General features: G+C 42.6%; 1 protein-coding gene across 3 annotated transcripts in view; it reads left to right on the top strand.

Moving 5' to 3' along the window:
- Nucleotides 1-20,719, top strand: part of ripor2 (RHO family interacting cell polarization regulator 2) — a 95,505-nt gene that overhangs the window by 52,081 nt on the left and 22,705 nt on the right. For 2 of the 3 annotated variants that reach the window (XM_041184768.1, XM_041184769.1), the window contains exons 11-16: nucleotides 615-763; nucleotides 1,105-1,234; nucleotides 4,557-4,703; nucleotides 7,435-8,127; nucleotides 12,646-12,812; nucleotides 17,011-17,173. In XM_041184768.1, coding sequence (XP_041040702.1) covers nucleotides 615-763; nucleotides 1,105-1,234; nucleotides 4,557-4,703; nucleotides 7,435-8,127; nucleotides 12,646-12,812; nucleotides 17,011-17,173 — 1,449 coding nt within the window. The remainder of the gene's footprint in view (nucleotides 1-614; nucleotides 764-1,104; nucleotides 1,235-4,556; nucleotides 4,704-7,434; nucleotides 8,128-12,645; nucleotides 12,813-17,010; nucleotides 17,174-20,719) is intronic. The other variant, XM_041184770.1, reaches the window with a different exon arrangement.

The following is a 20,719-nucleotide window of genomic DNA, read 5'->3' as shown; positions in this document are numbered from 1 at the left end:
TTAAAAGTAGCTTTGTTGTGTCAGAAAGCTTGTGAGAAACTGCAAGATAAATATAGGCATTATACAGTCTCGTGTTAGGATTCATCAAATATTTAAATTTCTTCTGAAAACTTTCATGCAGATATTAAAAATTTAAACTGCTGAAGGTGTCATGGTGATAATACATTGAAACACCAACCTATGATGCTAATGAGTGGAAACTGCTAGTTGGACCTCCCTTCACCAAGTGGTTTGTAATGTAAACTGTGCTACACCGACAAATGACTGGCAGGAGCTGATGTTATCTAGCAGGTGATAGGGTAAATTTAGACCAAGGATTCTTTCTGAGTTGCTGCTTCAGACTCCTAGAGACTGGCTGGGGCCTGGGACCATCACACACCCACCCTGCTGCTTGGCTGCAGACTCACCAACCCCAGGAAAGGCCCTACATGGTGAAAATAGAGTAGAAAATGTTGAGTATGTGACATATCAAGAAAAGAAACTTACTTAGAAAACAGACTATCGAGTTACTAGCAAAGGCGATATAGTTATTAGCCAATATTTTGATGGAAGTCTTTTAACTGTAAGTAATGCCATGAACTGACATTATTTCTCTCTCTTTCTGTAATTTTCAGGTGTCAGAGTTGAAGGGACTGACTACTCATCTCTTGGTTGGCAGCGTAACATGTGAAACTAAGGACTTGTTCACAGCCAGACCTCAAATGGTTGCGGTTGACATCAATGACCTTGGAACTGTTAAACTAAATCTTGAGGTCATCTGGTAGTAAGTGTTACTTGTAGCTTGGGATATTTCTGATGTCCTATTATTGCGATACTATAATTGTCCACAATAAAGATGGAGTGGTCAAGTGGATTAATTAACTGCTGCAATGCTCTTCATGTCCATTGATGGCAGTGGTGTTGCTGGGTCACTGGTGTCATTGCCTCTATTCGATGACAGTTATTGTTTTTTATCAGTGTAAAGAAATATTTCAAAGTAATGTTTTTATTATATGACAACATATCATGAAAAAATACTAACACGATAGGATATTTTTGTTAAATGGTAATATAAAAGGTGAGAAGTTTGGAATGTTAATTATTATTTTCATGTTTTAACTATAGTCCATTTGACAAGGAAGACCTGACTCCATCCACAGGCAATCTGAACAAAGCCACCTGTGTACAAAGACGATGTTCCATATACAGCCAAAGCACCCCAGAAACACCCACCTTTGAAGACTTCTCCTTCTTTGTAAGTGCTCCATCATGAAGCCTGTACAAAGTTAGATAAAATATTATACACGTTCCATAGTAAGCAATAGATGAGTTCAAAGTTTCAATAGAGCACGTTGCTTTTTTGTAGATTTGAACTCTTCTTTTATTCCATTTCTTTGTACTTAGTGTCTTAATGCAAAGATATTGTAAAATTAAGTAGGGATACTAGAATGTAGCTTGTGATGTTTCTGATGTCCTATTATTGCGATACTATAATTGTCCACAATAAAGATGGAGTAGTCAAGTGACTTGGAGAACTGTCTTTTCAGGCCCTAAGTTAAAATCCGTGCAGACTGATGGGTTGATTTTTTTCTGCCATCTGCTGACTGTAAGGGTTCAATTTGATATCATAGGTCCCAACTCGGTTTATAGAATAATGGTGGGCATAACTCCTTTACTTGTCTCACTAGAAAGGCATGACTGATGTGGAATGTAGAACTGTCACAATAGCGCAACAGGAACTGGTTTCCTGTGGATGAAGCTGAGTAGAGGAAGGTTTCTTGTGGATCTAAACATTATCTCTGATGTAGGCAACTAAAGGTGAAGGAGACAGGAAGTGTTCTGCTTCCTAACATTGACATCCCTCATCATGGTAGATACAATTTATGTTGCTGAATTGTCTGATTTAACTTGAGATGAGGTCCAGAGTAGATTTTCTGTGCGCTAATTGTAATGGATGGAATATTGTGTGGATAACTGCATGATCTCTGTGCCCATATTACCAATGTGAGTTCCCGTTGCGCCAGGACACTCATTTGTGAAACCCGCTCCTGCATTTCCAGAGCTAATGTTTCTGAATTTGGTGCTTAAAAAATCAAGATTAATGTCAAAATAGTCACATCTAGAACTCGACTGGCTGAAGACTTTTTCCGAAGAAGAAAAGCCGATTTATGTATGTTAGTTACAAATAGAGTCAGTAGAATGAAAATAGAAGGTGGAGAAACAATGGAAAAAAGGGAAGGCAGGCCAAATAGAATTGTTCCATTTTTAATTGACCTTTTGCTGTTTATTTTATGTTTGTATGATTAAATTGATAACTCTGAATATCTGAATAATTAATATTAAAATATTAAGGTTTCTTTCAGCTTCATTGTGTATGAGCTGAAGGCTTCTTGTAAATAGCTGGACCAGGAAGCTTTGAACTAACTGAGACTACAGGCATTCTGAATATTATTGTTAAGAAACTGACTGAGCATTTTTATATAACTTTGGGGTAATTCTAGCGGGGTAGCATTTGGGTGAAATCAAAATCTGCTGATTGTCCACCTCTTTAAAGCTATCCAGAAAATTGCTTTTGGGGTGGGTGGGGCAGCAGGATTCTTGTAATGGGTTAATCTTTGGATTTTCACAGGGATTCTGCCAGAAGCGCCTAGCTAGATTCAGCAGAACCTAGGATCTAAAATTGGCAGGTGCATATGTTCCCTTGTGGGGCCACAGTGGGATGCAAGGTTGAAAAGGCAAATGGTAATCCATCCAGAAGGATTGACTGCCTTTGCCAAAGAAGCCAGATATCGTGAAGGTGAAGGAAAACAACTGACACTGCATAACCTTTTCTAATACCTGAGCAGTCTCCCCTTCATGGAGCATACTGCTACTCCGAGGTTCTATTCCATCCAATTTGCCTTTGTGTCAACTGGCCCTGCAGTGTTATGGTAATGGGCAGCTGCCCCCATTATTAAATGGTTAGGTCACTGGGATTTGGTGTGGAGTCACTGACAGTCGGAAGTGGCAGGCGGAAATTTGGTGGCGAATGGGCACCATAGGACATTAGGCTTATGCAGCTGTGAGAATTCTTAGAGGAGACACATCAGTATAGAGATTCTTCTTGAGCAGAAACAAAAGCTAAATGGGTCAATTCAGCTGCCTGTTATACTGCTCATCCCATATTTAGTAACATTGATATCAATGGAACTGAATATCAGGCAGGGTGTACAGCAGGTAGTCTATGCAGTATCATCAATTCAGCAGGTGGAATCTTGGTGGAGGTGATGGGTGTCTCGCGTGCTGGCTGGAGAACCAACTGGAGATCCGTGTTGCCTCCTTTGGGGAAAGTCTGCTGAATCACGAGCTGATTAGCAGGCGTTTCCCTGGAATCAGGTCCCCAGGAGTAGAGGCCGCACTTACCGAGAGCTGTGGCTAATCAGAGGCCAATAGCTCTTTTGCTCAGCAGTGCCACTAGAGGGGTGGTGGCTGCTACTGGAATAACAACCACAGAGGGCCAGGATCATGGAGCAATCCAGGCTACAAGTAATGGCAGGAGGGCTTTCATGAGTTGGGGGGTCATGGGGTAGCGTTGATGTTTGGGCGGGGGGGTGGGGGCAGTCAGCAGCAAGGGCAGAGAGGTCCTCATCCCTCCATCACTGAGGGCCAACCCCCTGCCCTTGCTGATGAACCCCCTAATTGTCCACTTAATTATCCACTTAAGGGCCTCAATTAGCAGAGGGACAGGAAGGCTGGCCAGAGGCTGTGGAAGAGGGATGGCAGGGGGATGCTCTTGCCCAATTACCTCCTCCTCACCTCCAAACACACCACTAGAGAGGGCAGAAGATTCCAGCCAGCACCACCACCAAAGACAAATATTTAAAATTTTGATGCAGATTCTAGAGGACAGTGGCTCATGACCAGACCCTAATCCAGCTTTAACCTATTTCTCACCCCACTGGATGAAAAGAGTGCAAATCAGAGAATTGGGCACCCAATTCATTTTCTTTTTTTTTTGATTTTTCATTTTTGACGGGAAGAGGTTTTGGTTGAGGCTAATTGGATAGAATGTCCTCTGTACCTCCCACAGAATGAGACTCTACACGTGGAGCAGATACTGACAATGTTGAGGCAAATTAGAGCTGATTTAATACAAATCTGGATTGCCGGGTACTTAAAATGCGATAAATTTACAGATTTTGGAGAGGAAAACTAATCTAGATTTGGGATGTTTACAGAGAGGGTATCCCAAATTATGATACAATAATTTAATGAGATTTTGTTTAAGGTTAAAGAAAGTCAGAGGTTAAATTTAAACAATATCTATAAAGTGTTTTGGATGTCCCAAAACACTTTACGGCCAAAGAAGTAACTTTGAAAAGTACTGTGATATTATGGCCTTTGTGTCAGTAAATCTCATTAAATTACATCTCAAAGTTTTTAAAAAGTGATTTGTACTCATTTAATCTCTGCCTTCTGCCATGTCCTTCCCTTAATGAGCATACCCCCAGTAAACTGACTATAGTTTTTGTTTAAAACGTTCCAGTTCTTCCATTAAGCATTTACCACATTAACTGTTTGAATTTTGATGTGCCAAGAAATGCCTGCAGCCATCACCAGACAGACTACGGCTGTCATTCATAGATGCTCTTCGGGACACGTTCTTTGACAAACTGCGACGGAGTCGCTCATTCAGTGACCTGCCATCTCTTAGGCTGCAGCCTAGGGAAAGGCTGGAGCTCTATGTGAGTCCCCTTTGTGGGAGTGATCTGTTTCTGTGATTGGGATTTTGCCAGTCGCATGCGTGTGTGTGTTCCTGTTACAGCAGTTGCTGATCTTACAGATCTGTGTGCGTCATTCCATTCCCTTGTGCTGGTGTGAAGAAGCAAAAAGTCTTCCTGGATAACCAAATTCCTTTATGAATAAACCAGTGGTAAGCAATGGTAGCTGTTAGGAAGCCTAATTGTTTTCAGATATGAATTTTAGATTTTCCTTATTAGCCAACTGTCACAATGTATTGGGATATACCTGGCTTTTGGATTCCAGATAAGTTCTAACTGTTCTCCCCCATTTGGCGCTACTCAGTTGTCCCACCTAATATCATCTGAACCCACTTGCATTTGAAAGATCATATCTTTAGCATGGGTCTGATATGCCCGGCCACAAACCCAAACCATGGTAGACACCTGCACCCTGAATTCAGGGATGGAAATCCTGATGCTGGGATTAGTCTCAGGCTCTGGAGCAGAAAAGCAGCTGAAAGACATGTAGACTCTCAAAGGTCACTAAAGGTGCTATTTAGATTTTTTAACATCTATGGCCTAGTTGTCTGCCCTCCTCAGATCCTTCAATCTGATGGGGATTAGGCACAAGAGCTGCTCCCTGCTATTTAAGAACACTCCTTCTAATGGCCTGATGGACCCTGCAAGAAATTGAGATGAGATGGGTGGTTAAAGCCCATTTTACATAATTAACATAATTAACAGGGGTGGAGATCTAGAATTATGGGCCTCCGGCCCTTTATCACCTACTTCACACCAACAAACAGGGCATTCCCCAGATGCAATTCAGATAAAATCTAATCTATAATTTACTGCTTTCCAATTTTGGCTGAAATTGACTTGATCTCTGGTTATGAAAAATAGATCTCTCTATTGCCTGGGCACTGAGACAACAGATTGAGGGATAAACCTTATCCTTAACCCCCATCTATCTGCCCGGTCTTTGTTGTAACAATGACTCTAGCAAAGTTCCTTGCGTCCCACCTGCAAACATTTGTGTTGACAATTATAAGAATGAGCCTACAAGTTTACAGGACCTCTTAGTACTGCTAGTAGGCTACCCCTGGCATTGATTTCTAATGGATATCAGCTTCAGGTATATTCCTTGAGGGATTGGTGTGTACTTTTACATGCTTTGATTTGAGAAGCATCAAAGAAGTTTGTTTATTTCATTATTTATGCTACATAATGTACTCAAATAATGATGGAATGCATGCTTCTAAATTTATTACTTTTAGGAAATGGGACTATATTCCTTTTCCAGTAACTGTGGCATCAATATCAGATTCCACTCTGTATACCATGCATGATAACGTCACATCTGTATTGTTTGATCTGAACTACCTTTGGCTGTTTAAACACCAACATTACCAGCTACAGTGGTCAGCCACTCATTTGGCTTCTGATTGCAGAGTTAACTCCAGAAGCTCTTAACCAGAAGCTCCAATCTTTGAGATGATAATTCCACCCACAAAAAGTAGATGGTGACTTTTTTTATATTTATCAAACTGCTCTTCATTTTTTTGGAAAGAAAATGCTGCAGATGTAGATATTTTTCACCAAAATTTAATGTATTCGACATTAAATATTATAAACCATAGGTGTAGCTTAATTCTTTCAATTTGTTCTAGAAAAAATGAGATTAAGAATGCTATGGTATTTTACTTAAAAGTAAAATTACATTTTTTTTAACTTATAAAAAATATCTCATTGATTTCTTTGTAAATTAACTACTAAATAAAACTGTATAGAATTTTCTTCAACATCTTGGTATAAAAGCTGATTGTGGATAGTGTTGGTGTTTTCCAGTACTTGATTGCTAGTAATATCACAAAAAAACATTTTAACATCTTCGTAGCCCATTTGTACAAGTCTCCACTAGTTTCTAAACTCATTGCCTGCTGAAATACAGCACTTTTGCAATGTCTGCTGTTAATTGCATCTTGCTTCTTGGTTTCATCTTAGTTCTAAATTGGAAAATAAGTACTGACAGTGCTTACCTGTAAGAGCAGCTCAAAACTGTAACTTATTGAAATGGACCTCAGTCTTTTTTGTATTTGTTATATTCTTTTCTAGAAGCCCCTTAAAAGTCCTAGGGAGTAATTTTTACCTTGGACAATAGTATAAAACAGGTAATATCAACTCAACCACCTGTTCTCTTCATTAGTATTGACGTAAGCAGAGTCCATCTAATGCAGAGATATTAGGAAGATTATTGTCTTGACTTTGTTCGTAATATTTATTTTGCAGAATTGAGGCAACAGCCAATCGTTCTGATATCAAAGATGATGGTGACAGAAAGGAGAACTCACCACGATTTGACACCATAATTATTTTGCAGTAAAGGTTTAAAATAGTTGATTTCAAATAATAGCTTCTCTCAGAAGCTCTAACAGTCTAAAGGCTATTATTAAAAATAAAGCAGACTTGAATATCCACTACTCCAAACTATTGCAGTTTATATCATGTAATTTTCCACCGTTACCACCACCAATTGTTGAGGTGAGATCTTGCCAGCTGATATTCCCCTATGACATTGACCCTTTGGACTGCTATGCTATGTGCTAGTTCTTGATATCTTTAGGTCCATTTTGATCAATTGTTTCCCAAACCTGCCATGATATTTGTAAAAGTGGTCCTTTTCTGTAAATTGCTTCAGTCCGCATATTTTTAAAGCAGACATTTTTTATTCCAGTCTTCACAGCTTGAGGATGACATCTTTGATAATGAGAACTTAACCAGTGAGAAGTCCATTTCACTCAGCCATGGTAACCTTGCAAATGGCACATGCATTACCCTGCCCAGTTTGACACCCACTAGCCGAGTCTACTCCAATCCTGAAATCACTGTGACTCCACCTGATACTCAAGATGAAGACTCTGAATCTCAGATTTCAGCTACTGAGGCAAATGATGTCTCAACATCAGCAAACAAAACAGAGCGAACTGGTGTTCCAAATTCACCTGAATCTGACCAGGAAGAAGAGATATCAGATATTGGAGACCTGTCACCCATGCAAATAGAATGCCACCAACAAGAATCAGGCCAAGAAAATGATATATTTTCAGAATCCAATGACACAGTGGGAATCCTTCAAGATTCAGATGAGATGTCTGACCTAAAACCTGTTGAATTGGATGCTTATGAAGGCAATCTAACCAAGCAACTGGTGAAGAGATTGACCTCAACAGAAATGTTGCCGACCCCAAATGGACAGGAATTTGATGCTTTTCTATCCAATGATTATAGAGGAACCAGGTCAACCTCAGGGGTGAGCCTGGAGGAAGCTCTGCAGGGTCTCCTTCTATCATTGGAGCCACACAAAGAGCAATATAAAGAACTTCAAGAGTTGGACCAAGAAGCCATGCGACTTGAGGACCTGTTAAAGGTCAGTATTTTTACTTGCAACTGATTAATAATATGTGTAATAGGCATACTATTATTGTTTTAGGAGAATGGTATTGTGATAAAAATCTCCATGAGAGAAAAAGCTCTCTACATAGAATTTCAGTCCACATGAGCTTAGGTCAGGGAATCAGGTGAGGATGGCACTCCTGATCCCAGATGACTGGAAAATAACAAGTGCCACTAATCCGATGTGAACCATTCAGATTATTTACAATTCGACACGGTCTCTTTGTTAAAATGTTCCCCTTTTATCCTTCCATCCAGCAATGTTACCTTGTCAGTCTATTTCAATACAGGTTAGATCTCCTAGAAATCTCTTGATTCAGGAATTGTGCCCTTAGATTGGAAAATTGCCAATGCCAATCCATTACTAAAAGAGGGTAGGTATATAAACTGGAAAATTATAGGCCTATTAGTCTAACATTTGTTGTGGGGAAGTTATTAGAATATAAGAGCATGGAGCACTTAGGCAAACAGGAACTAATCAGAGGCGGTATGGTTTTCTAATGGATAAGTCATGTTTAAGGGACCTGTGTGAATTTTTTCTACCATAATAGATAAAGGAGTGTCTTTGGAAGTTATTTATATGGACTCCCAGAATGCATTTGATAAGGCCCCACATAAGAGCCTCTTAAGAAAAATAAGAGCACATCAGATTGGAAGCAACCTATTAACATGGCTGGGGATTTATTTAAGAGGCATGAAACAGATAGTGGAGATAATGGGAAATTTATTAGTTAGGATGTGACTAGTGGTATCCCCAGGAATCTAAACTGGTGCTTCAGCTTTTCATTATATTTATAAACGACTTGGTAAAGTAATAGAGAGCTGTATATCCAAGTTTGCTGATGACACTTAGTTAGGCGGAACAGTAAATAGTGTAGATGGAAGCAGAAAGTTACAAAGGGACTTTGATAGATTAAGTGACGGGACATAATCTTGGCTGATGGTGTTCAACATGGGGAAGAGTGAGGTGATCCACTTTTAGACCAAAGAAAGATAGATCGGAATAATTTCTCAATGGTGGGAAGTGAGGAGCTGTGGCAGAGCTGAGTTTTAAGACCGGATTTCCGGGAGATTGGGCTGCTTCCAAAGGCCTTTAAAAATGATGGACATTTCCTGGATCCCTGGCCCCATTCCCAGTGCCAGAAATTATCACCAGCACGGTATAAGGATGCAGGTGGCAAGCCCAAACCCTGTACTCCCGATCTGGCCGGTTATATTGCTGGGATAGGCATCTCATACTCCGCTCCCCCTTTCAATTTTCATGGAGTCTGGCCAGCCTGTTGAGGACACATGGTTCATGGTCCCTCAGAGGGATTGTGAACCATAGTCTGGATTTGGGAACCTTTTGAAAGATCTTACCCATACCCCCACATGTCACCTGTGCCCTTTCCATGCCTCTCTCATACTCTTTCCATGCCCCCATGCCCTCAGTGGCCCCTCCATGCCTCCCATGCCAGTTCCATAGCCCACTCACTCAGAATGCACTATAGATTCAATGAGCCATATAATAACAATGGCAAGCCTTGAAATGCTATTAAAAGACACCCATCCAAAACTCTGCTTTGAAAAAACTCTTACAACCCTATAAAAATGCTAATCAGAAAGCACCATGAAAGGTTCATTAACATTCACACCACACATGTGCCAGGCCATTACCATCTCCAATAAGAGACAACCTAACCATCGCCCCTTGATAGTCAATGGCATTACCATCACTGAATCTCCACTATTAATATCCTGAGGGTTACCATTGACCAGAACTGAACTGGACCAGCCATATAAATACTGTGGTTACAAGAGCAGATCAGAGGCTGGCAATCCTGCAGGGAGTTACTCACCTCTGACTCCCCAAAGCCTGTCCACCATCTACAAGGCACAAGTTGGGTGTGTGATGAAATATTCCCCACTTCTCTGGATGAGTGCAGCTCCAATAACACTCAAGAAGCTTGACACTATTCAGGACAAGGCAGCCTACTTGATTGGCATCCCATCCACCACCTTAAACATTCACTCCAGCCTGCATGATTGTAACATATAAGATCCTGAGGGGTATTGACAGGGTGGAGAGAATGTTTCCTCTTGTGGAAAAATCTAGAACTAGGGGTCGCTGTTAAAAATAAGGAGTTACCCATTTAAAACAGAGATGAGGTGAAATTTTTTCACTCAGAGGGTCGTGAGTCTTTGGAACTCTCTTCCTGAAAAGTCGGTGGAAGCAGAGTAATTTTAAGAGAGAGGTGGATAGATTCTTAGTAAGCAAGGGGGTGATAGGTTATCGGGGGTAGGTGGGATGCAGATTTTAGGTTACTATCAGATCAGCCATGATATTATTAAATGGAGGAGCAGGCTCAAGGGGAAGAATGACCCACTCTTGCTCTTTGTTGGTATGTTTGTATCTACCACCAACGCACAGTGGCAGCAGTGTGTATCATCCACAAGATGGACTTGCAGCAACTCACCAAGGCTCTTTTGAAAGCACCTTCCAAACCCATGACCTTTATCGTCTAGAAGGACAAAGGCAGCAGATGCATGGGAACATCACCCCCTGTAAGTTCCCCGTCAAGTCACACACCGTCCTGACTTGGAAATGTATTGCCATTCCTTCACTGTCGCTGGGTCAAAATTCTGGAACTCCCTTCCTAACAGTACTGTGGGTGTACCTACACCACGTGGTCTGCAGTGGTTCAAGAAGGCAGCTCACCACCACCTTCCCAAGGGCAAATAGGGATGAGCAATAAGTGCTGGCTTAGCCAGCTATGTTCACATCCTGTGAATGTATATTTAAAAATAACAAATGCTTTGCCTTATTCATATCTCTTCATCTTGTCCAAACAAACAGGGAGGTGGCATGGAGAGTGGATGGGGGCGGAGCATTAAGTGGGTGTGAGGAGTGAGGTCTAGCGGGCCCAACAGCCTTTACTACAACTGCAAAGAATTCCCAGAGAAACAAGGCAGGCCTTTTAACCAACCCACCTGCCTTTAGGGTTGATGGGCCTGACTCAATCAGTTCCCACCTTCCTGGAGCAAAAATATTGCCTGCAGGCAGGCCTGCTGAGTTTGGAAATTTCCCGACTTGAGCCTCCCAGCTCAATGGCGAAACTCAGCCCCATATTATTAAAGCACAGAAATCACTAAAAGCTGGTAGATAAGTACAAAAAATTAAAATGGCTGATGGAATGTTGGCCATTATCTCAAGGGGTCGAAGCTTTGTTACAGTTATATAAAGCTCAAGTTATATTCCATATGGAGCACTGCATTCAGTTTTGGACATTAAATTTCAAAAAGGTTATACTGGCCCTGAAGTGATTGTAAAATAGTTTCACCAGAATGATACTGGGGCTAAAAGGATTAAAATATGAGGACAGGCTGCACAGACTACAGGCTTGTATTCCCTTGAGTATAAAAGGTTAAAAGGTAATGTAAAATGGTGTTTAAGACAAAGGAATTCATAAAGTAGATAGAGAGAAACTATTTCCTCTGTTAGGGGTGTAATCTTAAAATTAGAGGGAGGTCATTCAGGGGTGATGTCAGGAAGCACTTCTTCCCGTAGATTATTTGTGAAATGCAATCTCTGTTGTTATGTGGGCAGAGTGACTAAATTGCCCCACAAACGGTAGGTTTTCTGAGTTTCTGCTCCCGACACAGAATTGTGTTTGATGGGTGCACTAATCAGGAAATCGGTCACCACACCCAATTTACAGCAATCCTAATCTTCCGGCATTGATTTTAATGAATGGAGAAAACAGTATTAATGAAAATTGGGCCCACCAGCCTCACATCCAATTCTCAACAGCTTAAGGTCAGAAATTAAAACTTATACGAAAGCCAATGGCAAGCATATTAATCTAATATAGTGATGTCGCCAAAAGCAATTTGCGCCAAACCTTAAAAGTTCTGTCATTTGTAATAAATATAAAGTATTGTCAATATAGACTATAAAGAGTTTTTCTATCAAGAGAATTGGAAATCTATCAAAACTCCTGTCTTCGTTGCTGCATATAATCACTCAATAGAATTTATTGAGAGCAATGCCGAGTTCATTTCCCCAGCCTTTCCTGATTCCTTTAAGCTATGCACCAATTATAGCTGAGAGAGAATACAGATGACCTGCTTCTAAGTCACTGCTTTGAACCAGCAAGAATAGATCAGCGATGACTGTCCCTTCAAATCTCCCAGCCTTTACCAGCGCTTCTCAATGATGGATTGGAGAGATTCAGGATTCAGCGGAGTTCAGCTACCTGGTCAGTTGCAGACAGGCACCCATGTCAACCCTCTCTGCCATCCTCTGCTTTAATGCACCAAATCCAATTGTTTAACCTTGATTGCCCTTTTCTGGGAGATTTATAGTAATTTGTTGGCCTGGTTAATTAAATTCTTGCCTCAATTTTCATTACTTGGTTTTTGCTAAACAAAATGTTAATCACTTTGGCTTCTACATTAGTCAACCTGGTCATATTTTTATTTCATGATTTTCATTGATTCATTCTGTTTGCAGTGCAAACCAAATACAAACAGAAGCAGATCATCCAGTTTCAGTCTCACTGTGGAAAGTGCTTTAGAAAGCTTTGATTTCCTAAACACTTCAGACTTTGATGAGGATGATGGTGGTGATAATGATGCTGACTCCGAATGCTCTGATGTCGAGGCTCAGAAAAACATTTGGTAAGTTTGTTGAGATAAAATTCAGGACAATGATTATACCAATCTCCTTCACAACCAGCAGAAGGAAGATGTGACTTTAGAGAGATCAGTTTTTATTTATCACGGTGTTTATGAATAATTTTTATAGATAATTTTAACTCCCTGACAGGAAAATAGCCCAGCAGTTGGAAGGCCTAGCCAATTTTGATGGCTAGGCCCAATTAACACGTTGCTGACCAACTTCCTGAGTGAAATCCAGATGGAAATTGGTGGGAAATGGCTGCCTGTTAGTTAAAATCAGGTATCCTGGAGGCCACAAGACCGCAGACAATTTATGTACAGCAACAGATTCGGAGGTGTCAGCAATTTTTTGATGTGGGGAGTCAAGGTGGGGGTGTGGGGTGTGGGGGGGGGGGGGGGGGGGGGGGGTGCACAGGGGAATCCAAGCAGGAAGGACCTGTGTTTCCCTGCAGGACCTAGTGGAACACTCCTGCTTTTCCTGGGCCACCAAGGGAAATAAGTAAACGCCTGGAAGTACATCATCTTCTACTGATCAGTCCCCTTGCTATTTTCAGACTAATGAGAAAACTGCCATTGCTTAGCTGCACAGGCCAATGCTGAAATGGCAGCCGTATCCTGATCTACATATTTAAAGGAAAGCCCCACCAGTTTTGTGTGGGTGGGCTTGCTGCCTATGACTTAAAATTGCTGTTGGGGGAAATTAGGGCAGCACACCAGCAGCTAAATGTCCCTCTCCATTTTAATAATCCCCCGCCCAGTTTCCACACAGGTTCTTGGCAGTAGAGATTCAGTTGTCACTGAAGGAGGACAGAAAAGCCCAAAACCCTTTCTCAGTGATGTCTGTACAGCTTTAACATTACTTAACACATTTGCACAATAAGCCACTGAATGGAGGAAGATTCAGTTATATTTGCAATTTTATGTCTGGGATAATAATTTATATAATAGGGTAGATTTTGAGGTGAAGCTCAAAGTTTCATTTTCATAGGATTGCAAATCACAATGTCTGGTGTGGATATTAGTGTGCCGAATTCATGGTGCTAATGACTCCCCAGTCCGATACAATGATCTTTGTGCTCAGTTTTTTTCAATTTACCCTCCCATTCAGCAATGCTTTGCTCACAGAGCCCAATCTTGCAAGATTTAATGTAATGTACTGAAGTTCTCAGTTATTATTTGCCTCTTGAATTTAGTTTCTATCTAATTCAACCTTAGGTTACTTGTTTTCTGATTAGTCCAGCTGATAAAGCCACTTAATATCTAATTATAATGTTTAAGTTTTTATCTAGGGACAGAATGAATAATTAGTGGGCTTGGTAGGTTTGTGTCTCTAAAGCCCACCAGGTATCATGTAATTTGTAGCCTGAATTGTTCAACTGATTAATTGGTGGCTGCCCATAGGAATACTATTTGAATAAGAGGAAAGCTGGAGGTGACTTGAAGGTTGGAAATAACCTAAGGAAGAAAGAAGCCACATTTATTCGGTGACTTTCAGGATGTCCTAAAGTACTTTGCAGTCATTGAATTACTTTTGAAGTGCAGTCACAGAGAAAGGTCCCACAAAAATAACTGAGATGAATGGTCAGTTAATCTGTTTTGATGCTGTTGCTTGAAGGATAAATGTTGGCAAAGATACAAAAAGAGCTCTCCTGCTCTTCTTCCAATAGTTCCATGGGATCTTTTATCTCCATGCAAGTAGGCAGATTGAGCCTCAGTTTAACTGCACAGTGCCATGTTGAAAGACTTTGTTTTTGCAACAGCATTATTGTCATGTTTTGACTATGGGTTGCTTTACTCGTGAACCAATTGCATGCTTATCTGTCGGCAGGCAAGTTGATTGCAATATACGGCAGATGCAGAGACCGATATGAAATGAAGCACATACTATTTATTTACACAAACACCATATCATTAACATGTTGTGTGCTTCTCCAACCAGACCCTGCTAACGTTAACCTCGTAGCTGTAACTTCACAGCTATTGGGTCTTACAGTCACGTGGTCAATCTGCTCACAGTCTCTTAAAGGTGTATTACAGCTCAGATTACCACTGTTATTAAAGTAGCAAGTTAGAATATTTATAACAAGTGCTGAATACTTGGCTAATGCTCAAAGTTAAATACTTTACTGGTCCCATTAGCAAAGGAGCTCAACTGTGAGTCAGCTTTAGCATTCATAAAAAAAGCTTCAATTCTATTCCATAGCTAAAGGCAAAATACTGCAGATGCTGGAAATCTGAAACAAAAACAAAAAATGCTGGAAAAACTCAGCAGGTCTGACAGCATCTGAAGAAGAATCATATGGACTCAAAACGTTAACCCTGTCTTTCTTGCCACAGATGCTGTCAGATCTGCTGAGTTTTTCCAGCAATTTTTGTTTTTGTTTACAGTTCTATTCTCCCGGATTTATAAAACTGTGGGTTGACTGTCCTTAACATACTCCTGATGAAATGGTATAGAATTCATTTTATTTGTTTTCCTATTTACAACTTTGTCTTCCAAAGTACAGGCCTTTTCAATTTTATAATCTAGAATATATAATCAACAATTGCTGTATGATGTGAATGGGAATGTTGATCTCCCTCCATTCTGAAACAAGCCACATGGAACAAGAGCTCCATCTAGGGTGAAAACTAGGAACAGATGAAGTCAGTCCCAGCTCTATTTGTCATATTCAATTGATGGGTAGCCCTCTGACTATAATCATCTATTTAAAAACCCTGTGTGATGACTGACATACTAGAATAAATTTCCTCTACCTTTGCACTTAAACAATTGCCATACTCAATGAAACCCCCTTCGAAAAAATCAAATATGTATTAAGCAAAAAGAGTGCATGGTTCTTTTTATGTTTGAAATGATAGATCAGGTATTCTTGTCTCTTCGGAAGATCTTATTTTAATGTATTTATTCATTTTTAATGCTTGTTTGTAGAATATTCCAATCAAGCCGACCCTGCCTCCATCCAAGTCAGCAGTAGTGACAGACACAATTGCAATTATAATAACAATCAATAGGCCGGGAAATGGGAGGTCTGTGATGGGATCAGTGGAGACATTGACCCTGAAAGTGTTAAAAACATGGAAGAGGATTTCAATCCGAGATTGAGGACAGGTGATATTATAGACCTGGAAACAGTTGATCATAAAAATGGATAGAATATGGAAGATAGAAACATAATTCTGGGTCAAACAGGTTGCTAGTTCCAAGTTGTGTGCTGTTGGATGCCACCAGAGGTCTCTGGAGGTTTTGGTGGGAGCTGAATAGGACAGCTTTGACCTTGTTGATATTAAGGTGGAGGAAATTCAGGCCATTCCTGAGAACAGCTCAGGACACATTCCTGAGGACATTCCAGGACACTCCTGAGGGGTTGTGCATATGAATTGTTTGAGTATTGGAGGATATCTATTGACTATGCTGAGACTGATAGGACAGTGAGCAAACGAGGAAAGTGCCAGAGAGATGGATAATGGGAGATTGATGGTGGAGGAAAATATAGTTGTCAAACATGTTGCATGCTGTGGTACAAACAAACCACTATTACAGTCAGGATATAAACAGGAATTAGTGGAGTTTTCTCAGTATAGGATCAATACACAAGCCCTGGATAGATTCTACAGACAGTGAGAGTTGATCATGGAAAAATAAATGTTTAGCATAAAGGAGGATATCAAAGTGGCGAGCACTCTGTTTGAAGTCAGAGGAGCTAGTGAGGTCACCAATGTCAATAAATAAAGAGGAACTAAAAGCAGAGTCATCAAAATGGAGGATGGTAGCTGTTGGTTAGGCCAACTTCCAAAGAGAATGAAATTTGGAAGGGGGATGAGATATGAAATAGCATAGGACAGAGGAAACTTTGAAAGGCTATTCAGGGCCAAAGGAGGGACAGGAGCCCAAAGTATGGAGAAACCAGCAGGTCAGATGTAGATAAAATTTGGACTTGGCAATGGCAAACTCCTTTTCGAGTGAAATAAAATGAAAAAATGCTGGAAAAGCTCAACAGGTCTGGCAGCATCTGTAGAGAGAGAAACAGAGTTAATGTTTCGAGTCCGTATGACTCTTCTTCAGAGCCCAAAACTCTTCAGAGTGCAATATTTTGATATAGTTTTCTGTTCAATGTGGTGGTTTTACATTATATCAAGCATTATTCAAACTTCTAAGATTTGTGTAATTGATTGGGTTTGTTTTTAATAACCACAGCTCAGAACACCCAGATGCCAGAGGTCACCTCAGTGAGGCATTAACAGAAGACACAGGAGTTGGCACTAGTGTTGCTGGAAGTCCTCTCCCACTCACCACGGGAAACGAAAATATCGACCTCACCATCGTCAAACACTTAGAGCATTCTGAACAGCTCATCCAGGTAATGCGCCCAGATGTTTATGACAACTTCATATATTAACAAGTGTATTCATGGGGCAGAATTTTACGCTTCATGGGCAGGCACATGCCTGACCCGAACAGATGTGAAATAGCGTGAGATGATGTCGGATGAGCATCCTAACGTCATCCCACACGCGAACAATCTTCAGGTCGGTAGGCGTGCATGTGTCAGAGCTGTGCCCATCACCAATTAAAAGGCCACTTATAGCCATTAAAAAGGCAATTGTTCTCAATTTTATGTTTCCCGTGCAATTTTGCGCTCATCGCACAGGCAAAATGGGCAGATGGGCAGCCCACTTTTAACAAAACCTCATCCAAGGTGTGATAAAAAGGGACAGCAGCATTGCCAGTGTGTGTAGTGAGGAATTTAGGAGATAGTTTGCTGTTGGTTGCTTATTGGAACTTGACAGCTTCATCTCTGTTCTGAGCTTCATTCTTAGCATTTCCAGGCTTCATTTCAGGACTGATTGGTGTCTCCAAGGCCCCCGGAGGATTTTGACCATTTGGACCCTTCCAGACATCAGACAGCCTTCCCATACCCTGGGAATGGGGATTGTGCCTTCAGCTGGAGGCACCTCTTCTGAGGAGGAAGAGAGGGGCAGAAGGGAGAGGAGGCCAAGTGTCCCAATGCAGCTTCCAGGGGAGGGACCTGTGGGAGGACAGGCACAGGGCCAGCAGGTAGCCCAAGGCGAAAGGGGCCACAGAAGATGCCACTGTCCTGCCGCCAGGGTTTCAGGCGGCAATGCACCTACCTCAATATGTACGAGGTGCAGTGCCGAAGGAGGCTCTGCCTCTGCAGGGAGACAATGATCTGCATTTGTCAGATGATTGGGCTTGAGATCACCTCCAACTGTGCAGGCGGACACCTCAACACCCCATGCCAGAGGTTCTGAAGGTCACAGTGGCCCTCAACTTCTATGCCTCTGCTCTTTCCAGGGATCAGTGGGGGATCTGTGTGGAGTCTCCCAATCAGCTGTCCACAGTTGCGTCAAGCTGGTGACAGAAGCTCTGTTCAGACGGGTAATGACATTTATTCATTTCCGTACGGACAAGGCCAGCCAGGCTGAGTGAGCCAGAGGGTTTGCAGTGATTGCTGGGTTCCCCCGCATGCAGGGTGCAATCAACTGCACACATGGCCATCAAGGCACCAGTGGGTCACCCAGGTGCCTTTGTCAACAGGAAGGGCTTCCACTCCATGAACGTGTAGATGGTGCGTGATGACAGGATGCAGATTCTGTGCAAGGTACCCTGGCAGCTCCCAAGACGCTTACATCCTGGGACACCTGTGCCGAGGCACTTCAGTTCTCCAACCCGACTGGGTGGATGGCTGCTGGTGATGAGGGCTATCCATTGAAAAGTTCGCTTCTGATGCCTCTCCTTCACTCAAGAACAGAGGCAGAGTGGCATTATAATAGGAGTCATGCCTTCACAACGGCAGTGATAGAGAGGACCAAAAATCTGCTGAAGATGCACTTTCGATGCCTGGACCATTCAGGGCTGGCACTACAATACCCCCCAAAGCGGGTGTCACTGATAGTGGCTACATGCTGCGCTCTCCACAATCTGGCAGTAGCAAGGGGGGACCCACTGGAGGAAGAGAATATTAACACAGCTGTACAGACCACAGAGGATGAATCTAGTGGTGAGTCAGAAGAGGAGCACTGTGAGGTTAACGCTGAGGGCATGGAGCCAGACCTCGGTAACCTTCAGGGAGGCAGGGACAGCAGAGATGCCTTGATCCAATGTTCCTTCAGCTAAGCCGCCAAAGATCTGCTTCAACCTCATTCCAGGGCTGCCGCCTCCAGCCAGGATATCTGAAGTGACACTTTCATTTGAACCCAAAGTCCACTCAATGCCTGTTCAATAAAGTTTAGAGCCACTCATATCTAGCATGCGGTACTGGCATACCCTGCACCAAACAAAAAGGTGAAGCATACTCAGGCCATTCAGACAAAAACAAAATTTAAATCATTTTGACACTCGCAACAAATGAAGATTACCATATCTGGTGTTAATGGCCATAGTCACAGGCAGATGGGTGGAGAAGCTGCTGCCATCATCCAGAGTGCCCTGAGAGGAGCCTGCAGAGACGACAAGCAGGCCATGTGCCAACGTGAGGTCGCTCTGGACCTCCCTGCTCGCCATTGATGGACAGGCACCTAGCTGGGATACTGGGTGGCTCATCCATTTTCCACATGGAACTGACCAACTGAGGTCAGTGCCTGTGTGAGGGTTGCAGGTCCGAGTGCAGCCCGATGAATGCCTGATTCTGTTCCTGGAGCTGCCTCTCCATGAGAGTCGCCACTCTCTCAATGGAGGAGGCAGTGTGCTGGGCAATGAGCGTCAACGCAGTGCTCACGCTCTGCATGGACTCCTCCACAACAGAGATCATGCACGCAGACCCTCATGGATCCCCACCAGATCCTCCCACACATCTCACTGGATATCCAGCATCCGCCACCTTAACAGACGACTCCAGAGGCTCATCATCTGCCATCGACTTAGCATCATCCTAGTCTCTAGCAGTTCTCTCAGTGCTGGCACCCTGGGCACTCTCTGCCTCCGCCTGCTCCTCAAGCGAGTGTGAAGTGCCCTCACTGCTGTGCTCCAATATTCTAGCAGATGATCTAACCCCCACCGATATCTGTGCTGGTGCCTGGTTCAGAAAGTGGGTGTGACGTAGGTGCATCTGAAGCCCAGTGATCCTTTGCTGTCAGGGGTGGCTCTTTGGGGTCCTGCAATTGAGTGTTTGCTGGTGAATCTGAGGGAGAACAACAACAGGTCATTTGATCACACTGTCACTGTGCATGTCAGGCACCCTGGTGAGACAAATGTGATCTGCATCATGGTGCCATTGCCTTTCAATGATCAATGGGACTCCAGATTTGTGGCCTCCATTAATGATGAGACTACACAAGAATGTTTGTACAGTCCAACCCTCTCACCTCTGTGCACTGCACTCTTATCTTCATTAGAGCCCCCTCCTCTCAACAACTGGCTGACTGAGGTGAACAGCGGCTCACCAGCTCCAAATCATCCATTTCATACCTCATCATGATTAGGAGGTTTGGGGGGCCTCTGTCTTTCCTTAACTTCTTGATGGTGTTATGGCTCCTCTTCTCCTGAAGTGACAGAGGAGCATTGATTAGTCCAATCTCTACCTGGAGTGCCATTGCAGCCTGGCCAACCTCACCTGAGGAGCACCTTGCAGGGCACATCAGATTTGTGGCCCTCGAGCCGCAAGGCACTCAGTCCAAGCAGCCAGGGCTCAACCCCTTGGCTCGCTCCGGCATTATTGGCACTCAGACTCTAACACCCCTGAGCTCCATGGGGCGATGGCCAGCTCTTAACACTTCTCCACACTGATCCATGCCAACATGGTAGTCACCCTTGCTGAGCGCAGCAGGTCGTTGAACCTTTTGCGACACTTCACCGCACAATATTGTGGCTGCTGACCTCGGCTGCCACCTCCTCCCAAGCTTTTTTGTCTGATGTGCTGGCCTCCACCTACCATTCCTGGATACAA

The sequence above is a fragment of the Carcharodon carcharias genome, chromosome 3, assembly GCF_017639515.1.
Source record: "Carcharodon carcharias isolate sCarCar2 chromosome 3, sCarCar2.pri, whole genome shotgun sequence".
NCBI lineage: Eukaryota > Metazoa > Chordata > Chondrichthyes > Lamniformes > Lamnidae > Carcharodon > Carcharodon carcharias.
This window is presented reverse-complemented; position numbering and strand designations above follow the sequence as displayed.